General features: G+C 37.3%; 1 protein-coding gene across 3 annotated transcripts in view; it reads right to left on the reverse strand.

Moving 5' to 3' along the window:
* The window catches only part of LOC110510300 (dixin), a 71895-nt gene extending 65034 nt beyond the window's left edge, over positions 1-6861 (reverse strand). For 2 of the 3 annotated variants that reach the window (XM_036967768.2, XM_036967767.2), the window contains exon 1: positions 6524-6861. In XM_036967768.2, the coding sequence (XP_036823663.2) occupies positions 6524-6586 (63 nt within the window). In that variant the 5' untranslated portion in view covers positions 6587-6861. The remainder of the gene's footprint in view (positions 1-6523) is intronic. The other variant, XM_090226283.1, reaches the window with a different exon arrangement.
* Between the last annotated feature and the right edge of the window lie 1213 nt (positions 6862-8074).

The raw sequence follows: 8074 nt of genomic DNA on the forward strand, positions 1-8074 counted from the left end.
TACAGAGTCTACTAATGATAACGACATGGTGGTTCTATACTAAGTCTACTAATGATAATGACATGGTGGTCCTATACAGAGTCTACTAATGATAATGACATGGTGGTTCTATACTAAGTCTACTAATGATAATGACATGGTGGTTCTATACAGAGTCTACTAATGATAATGACATGGTGGTTCTATACTAAGTCTACTAATGATAATGACATGGTGGTTCTATACAGAGCCTACTAATGATTATGACATGGTGGTTCTATACAGAACCTACTAGGGATAATGACATGGTGGTTCTATACAGAGTCTACTAATGATAATAACTTGGTGGTTCTATACAGAACCTACTAAGGATAATGACATGGTGGTTCTATACAGAGTCTACTAATGATAATGACATGGTGGTTCTATACTAAGTCTACTAATGATAATGACATGGTGGTCCTATACAGAGTCTACTAATGATAATGACATGGTGGTTCTATACTAAGTCTACTAATGATAATGACATGGTGGTTCTATACAGAGCCTACTAATGATAATGACATGGTGGTTCTATACAGAACCTACTAAGGATAATGACATGGTGGTTCTATACAGAGTCTACTAATGATAATAACTTGGTGGTTCTATACAGAACCTACTAAGGATAATGACATGGTGGTTCTATACAGAGTCTACTAATGATAATGACATGGTGGTTCTATACAGAGTCTACTAATGATAATGACATGGTGGTTCTATACAGAGTCTACTAATGATAATGACATGGTGGTTCTATACAGAGTCTACTAATGATAATGACATGGTGGTTCTATACAGAGTCTACGAATGATAACAACATAGTGGTTCTATACTAAGTCTACAAATTATAATGACATAGTGGTTCTATACGCAATCTACTAATGATAATGACATGGTGGTTCCATACAGAACCTACTAATGATAATGATGTGGTTCTATACTAAGTCTACTAATGATAATGACATGGTGGTTCTATACTAAGTCTACTAATGATAATGACATGGTGGTTCTATACAGAGTCTACTAATGATAATGACATGGTGGTTCTACACTAAGTCTACTAATGATAATGACATGGTGGTTCTATACAGAGTCTACTAATGATAATGACATGGTGGTTCTATACTAAGCCTAGTAATGATAATGATATGGTGGTTCTATACTAAGTCTACTAATGATAATGACATGGTGGTTCTACACAGAGTCTACTAATGACAATGACATGGTGGTTCTATACAGAGTCCACTAATGATAATGACATGGTGGTTCTATACAGAACCTACTAATGATAATGACATGGTGGTTCTATACTAAGAATACTAATGATAATGACATGGTGGTTCTATACAGAGTCTACTAATGATAATGACATGGTGGTTCTATACAGAGTCTACTAATGATAATGACATGGTGGTTCTATACAGAGTCTACTAATGATAATGACATGGTGGTTATATACTAAGCCTACTATTGATAATGACATGGTGGTTCTATACAGAACCTACTAATGATAATGGCATGGTGGTTCTATACAGAGTCTACTAATGATAATGACATGGTGGTTCTATACAGAGTCTACTAATGATAATGACATGGTGGTTCTATACAGAGTCTACGAATGATAACAACATAGTGGTTCTATACTAAGTCTACAAATTATAATGACATAGTGGTTCTATACGCAATCTACTAATGATAATGGCATGGTGGTTCTATACAGTCTACTAATGATAATGACATGGTGGTTCTATACAGAGTCTACAAATGATAATGACATGGTGGTTCTATACAGTCTACTAATGATAATGACATGGTGGTTCTATACTAAGTCTACTAATGATAATGACATGGTGGTTCTATACAGAGTCTACTAATGATAATGACATGGTGGTTCTATACAGAGTCTACTAATGATAATGACATGGTGGTTCTATACTAAGTCTACTAATGATAATGACATGGTGGTTCTATACAGAGCCTACTAATGATAATGACATGGTGGTTCTATACAGAACCTACTAATGATAATGACATGGTGGTTCTACACAGAGTCTACTAATGATAATGACATGGTGGTTCTATACAGAGTCTACTAATGATAATGACATGGTGGTTCTATACAGAGTCTACTAATGATAATGATGTGGTGGTTCTATACAGAGTCTACTAATGATAATGACATGGTGGTTCTACACTAAGTCTACTAATGATAATGACATGGTGGTTCTATACAGAGTCTACTTATGATAATGACATGGTGGTTTATACTAAGCCTAGTAATGATAATGATATGGTGGTTCTATACTAAGTCTACTAATGATGATGACATGGTGGTTCTACACAGAGTCTACTAATGATAATGACATGGTGGTTCTATACAGAGTCTACTAATGATAATGACATGGTGGTTCTATACAGAACCTACTAATGATAATGACATGGTGGTTCTATACTAAGTATACTAATGATAATGACATGGTGGTTCTATACAGAGTCTACTAATGATAATGACATGTTGGTTCTATACAGAGTCTACTAATGATAATGACATGGTGGTTCTATACAGAGTCTACTAATGATAATGACATGGTGGTTATATACTAAGCCTACTAATGATAATGACATGGTGGTTCTATACTAAGTCTACTAATGATAATGACATAGTGGTTCTACACGCAATCTACTAATGATAATGACATGGTGGTTCTATACAGTCTACTAATGATAATGACATGGTGGTTCTATACAGAGTCTACAAATGATAATGACATGGTGGTTCTATACAGAGTCTACTAATGATAATGACATGGTGGTTCTATACTAAGTCTACTAATGATAATGACATGGTGGTTCTATACAGAGTCTACTAATGATAATGACATGGTGGTTCTATACAGAGTCTACTAATGATAATGACATGGTGGTTCTATACTAAGTCTACTAATGATAATGACATGGCGGTTCTATACAGAGCCTACTAATGATAATGACATGGTGGTTCTATACAGAACCTACTAAGGATAATGACATGGTGGTTCTATACAGAGTCTACTAATGATAATAACTTGGTGGTTCTATACAGAACCTACTAAGGACAATGACATGGTGGTTCTATACAGAGTCTACTAATGATAATGACATGGTGGTTCTATACAGAGTCTACGAATGATAACAACATAGTGGTTCTATACTAAGTCTACAAATTATAATGACATAGTGGTTCTATACGCAATCTACTAATGATAATGACATGGTGGTTCTATACAGTCTACTAATGATAATGACATGGTGGTTCTATACAGAGTCTACTAATGATAATGACATGGTGGTTCTATACAGAGTCTACGAATGATAACAACATAGTGGTTCTATACTAAGTCTACAAATTATAATGACATAGTGGTTCTATACGCAATCTACTAATGATAATGACATGGTGGTTCTATACAGTCTACTAATGATAATGACATGGTGGTTCTATACAGAGTCTACAAATGATAATGACATGGTGGTTCTATACAGAGTCTACTAATGATAACGACATGGTGGTTCTATACTAAGTCTACTAATGATAATGACATGGTGGTCCTATACAGAGTCTACTAATGATAATGACATGGTGGTTCTATACTAAGTCTACTAATGATAATGACATGGTGGTTCTATACAGAGTCTACTAATGATGATGACATGGTGGTTCTATACTAAGTCTACTAATGATAATGACATGGTGGTTCTATACAGAGCCTACTAATGATTATGACATGGTGGTTCTATACAGAACCTACTAGGGATAATGACATGGTGGTTCTATACAGAGTCTACTAATGATAATAACTTGGTGGTTCTATACAGAACCTACTAAGGATAATGACATGGTGGTTCTATACAGAGTCTACTAATGATAATGACATGGTGGTTCTATACTAAGTCTACTAATGATAATGACATGGTGGTCCTATACAGAGTCTACTAATGATAATGACATGGTGGTTCTATACTAAGTCTACTAATGATAATGACATGGTGGTTCTATACAGAGCCTACTAATGATAATGACATGGTGGTTCTATACAGAACCTACTAAGGATAATGACATGGTGGTTCTATACAGAGTCTACTAATGATAATAACTTGGTGGTTCTATACAGAACCTACTAAGGATAATGACATGGTGGTTCTATACAGAGTCTACTAATGATAATGACATGGTGGTTCTATACAGAGTCTACTAATGATAATGACATGGTGGTTCTATACAGAGTCTACTAATGATAATGACATGGTGGTTCTATACAGAGTCTACTAATGATAATGACATGGTGGTTCTATACAGAGTCTACGAATGATAACAACATAGTGGTTCTATACTAAGTCTACAAATTATAATGACATAGTGGTTCTATACGCAATCTACTAATGATAATGACATGGTGGTTCTATACAGTCTACTAATGATAATGACATGGTGGTTCTATACAGAGTCTACTAATGATAATGACATGGTGGCTCTATACAGAGTCTACTAATGATAATGACATGGTGGTTCTATACAGAGTCTACTAATGATAATGACATGGTGGTTCTATACTAAGTCTACTAATGATAATGACATGGTGGTTCTATACAGAACCTACTAAGGATAATGACATGGTGGTTCTATACAGAGTCTACTAATGATAATAACTTGGTGGTTCTATACAGAACCTACTAAGGATAATGACATGGTGGTTCTATACAGAGTATACTAATGATAATGACTTGGTGGTTCTATACTAAGCCTACTACTATTAAAAACTAACAATCTGAAGGAGATCAAGAAAAAGGAGATTATTATTATTATAAATATTATATTGATGACAATTTGAAACAGTGTCAACAACACTAAATAAATGATAAATAATACCAGAGAAGCTGTTCTGACAAAACAAAAAGTAAAGCCTTTATTTCAACAAAGACTAAAAACAGACACATTTGTGAACTTGTTTATCCAACATGTTGTGGTTGTGGGAGTCTTGGTGCTCAGGGAATCAGTAGGCTATTGAACAAACACTCAAACAGGCAACAGAAGCAGGATCTGTCTTATTTCTGTAGAAAAATACAGATGATTTATAAAGCCAGGTACATTTTAACAGTTAGACTATTGATTGTAGACCTAATTAAGTTATGGTTTCCTCTCCCATCACTTTTCTTAGACAATTTAAGGAAATGGCTGTTTCCTCGTCTCCTAACTCCACTGCTGCCTCATTGTTCTCAACACCAATATGCTGGTTCACTATTATGCACATAGCAACATGGTCTAGGACAGGGGTACTCAAGTCTTACCCTACGAGGTCCAGAGCCTGCTGGTTTTCTGTTATACCTGATAAATGCACAATTAAAAAATGCAGTGGAACTGGCTTCGAGGTCCAGATTTGAGTTTGAGGGGTCTAGGAAAAGGTACTAATTCAACAGTGCACTGATGTGTTTCAGAACCATGGACAGCGACCACTATCCAGCTTCGGGATAAAATCATATTTATTAATGATTCACCATTGTTGTTACGTAATATAACATGTTGTGGTAATATAAGATGTTAATATAACCATATACCATTTCAATAGCACGTCTTAGACTGATGGACTGTGCCATCCCCACGGCTTCCAGAATGGAGTAGTCCACTCAGACAGGAGCCAATCAGACAGGTGTCTTAAGACTGATGGACTATGCCATCCCCACGGCCTCCACAATGGATTAGTCCACTCAGACAGACATTTTTTATTTATTTTTTGCTACTGCTTGACTAAAGAAATCTAGGTCGACCAACAGCCTATCAACCAAACAATCAACCAGTTGATTAAATGGGGTCAGCCCTCAGCCTTTGTTAACAAGAAATGTAAGTTGGGCCAGTCTGAACCGTTGGTTTGGTGTTGATAGATTAAAACAGTGTTATTCAAACTTTTTCAGCAGGGACCCCATTTCCCCCCAATCATTTCTGGGGACACCATTTTTTTCAAAATAATGTATTGCACTCCCACCCAACCCCAAATCTAATGACAAGCTTAAAATCGGTCAGGTAGATTTTTACATCAACAAATAACGTTAACTTTCAATTCATTGCATTTTCATCTCTTATCAAAATGAAAATAAAACAAATGCATTTACTCGTTAACATTTTCTTTCAAATGATCTTTCTCAACAACCTTTTTATGTTGTCCTATACAGTAATATGTACTGTTTACATTTTGGCGACCCCACTGCAGTTCCCAGGGTCGCGACACTTTGAATACCACTGCTTTAGTCTATCTCATCAGGCTAACTTCTGAACCCTGAAAACAGACCCAGAACTAAACCTCTACTGATCTACTAAACCAACCAGCTAAACTAACTAACTAACTAACTAACTACTTAACAAGCTAGAGGAGAGTAACTTAGCTAAGAAAGAGCCCAAATAATCTTACAGACAGAAACAAGCACACACGACTCTCCCGGCACGGTAGTGGTATCTAGGTTGTAACGGTACCTCGTTGAAGCCCTCCTGGAGAACAGCGTCCAGCCGGATGCCTTTAGAGAGAGACGCCTTCATCCTTCCTTGTGCAACCGGACACAACGCACACACCCGACCCGGGCGACAGGCGGGCCGTTATGTTAAACTACCGCTAGAGAACATACAAAGCAAGTGTACCAGATGAGGAAGCTGCACTGGGTAAAGTTAACGGTTCTGACATCATAAATTTACATCTCCCGTGGGAAAACGTGAGAACAACATTGGCCTCTCGCTTCCAGCATTCTCTCTGCTCCTGAAACGGGATACAGAGAGAACCACTGCGCAGGCGCATGCCTCCGCGTCCTTGTCGCCATGGTTACAGCGGGCGGATCCTGAGAACAGGCTGCAGCCCAAAACGTCACTTCCTCCCTCGGCCCCTAGAAAACGGATGCTGTTTGATTTCTTTCCTCGGTGGAGGTCCAAAATCACAAACGTTGCCAGTGAAGTACTTTGATATTATTGGGTTGGTATGACCCACAATTCAATGCAAACTGTCGTCAAGTGTCAAACTCCGGTGGCCTGGAAAGTGTCTAACTTAATCAACACAGCTGCATTTTCGGCATGTGAGACAATGGCTGCGTTTCAAACACATAAAAGACACACCCTCCTCCACTTACCCTAACATTTTGGCCTTGAGGGAATCCCCGCAGCCATCTTTGCAGTCCTTCCAAACAATTAGCCAACAAGGGAAGTTGGAAATGTAAGCCCCTCAGCCCTGGTTTGTGATCGAGTGTATAATTATTTTCACTCCAGGGCCTGAAACACCCCATAATTCAATTTGCAATGATTGTACATCTGCTAAGAAAGTCAGCCAAAACGTAAAAAACGTAAAACCAACATCAATATGGAGAAGTCAACATACATGTTTATGTAAAATCGAATGTAAATAAGTTAGAAATGTTGCTACTAATGGACATGGCAAAAACACATAACCTAAAAGTAATTCTGTTTTTGTTTGGGTAGCTATTGGAAACGTTAGCTAGCGAATACAAATTTTCCTGACATCACACATTGTCATTTTCAATTTACCTAATATAGTCGGATGGCTAGTATTTCATGTCTGCGGATGCATTGCCTTCTAGCCAAGATATGAAATGCAATCATAATTGACTGTAATACATATAAAGCATAAACAACAGCTACAGGTGGTTTCATGATGACTGAAAACAATCGTGGGACAAATGAGTGATGAATTTCTGGGCAAGGGTGATCCATTGAAAATCATTCATTCTTCCCTCGCCCTACACTCATCACACGTTGTGATTTGACGTGTCCACTTAATTTGAGGGCTGAGGGGAGAGGGTGTGTCTCTTACATGTTTGGAATGCAGCCAAAATTATGAAGCTACGTTACCAAACTATAAAACTAGCTAGCCAGCTATTGGTAACTAGCTAGCTACCTGACACTTCACAAAATAGATGGCATCGTGAGGATGGAAAATGATGTGGATATATTGAAGAAACATCTCAAGACATCAGTTAAAGCTTGGTGGCAAATGGGTCTTCCAAATGGACAATGACCCCAAGC

This window comes from Oncorhynchus mykiss, chromosome 29, assembly GCF_057628025.1.
Source record: "Oncorhynchus mykiss isolate SJ-2025 chromosome 29, ASM5762802v1, whole genome shotgun sequence".
NCBI lineage: Eukaryota > Metazoa > Chordata > Actinopteri > Salmoniformes > Salmonidae > Oncorhynchus > Oncorhynchus mykiss.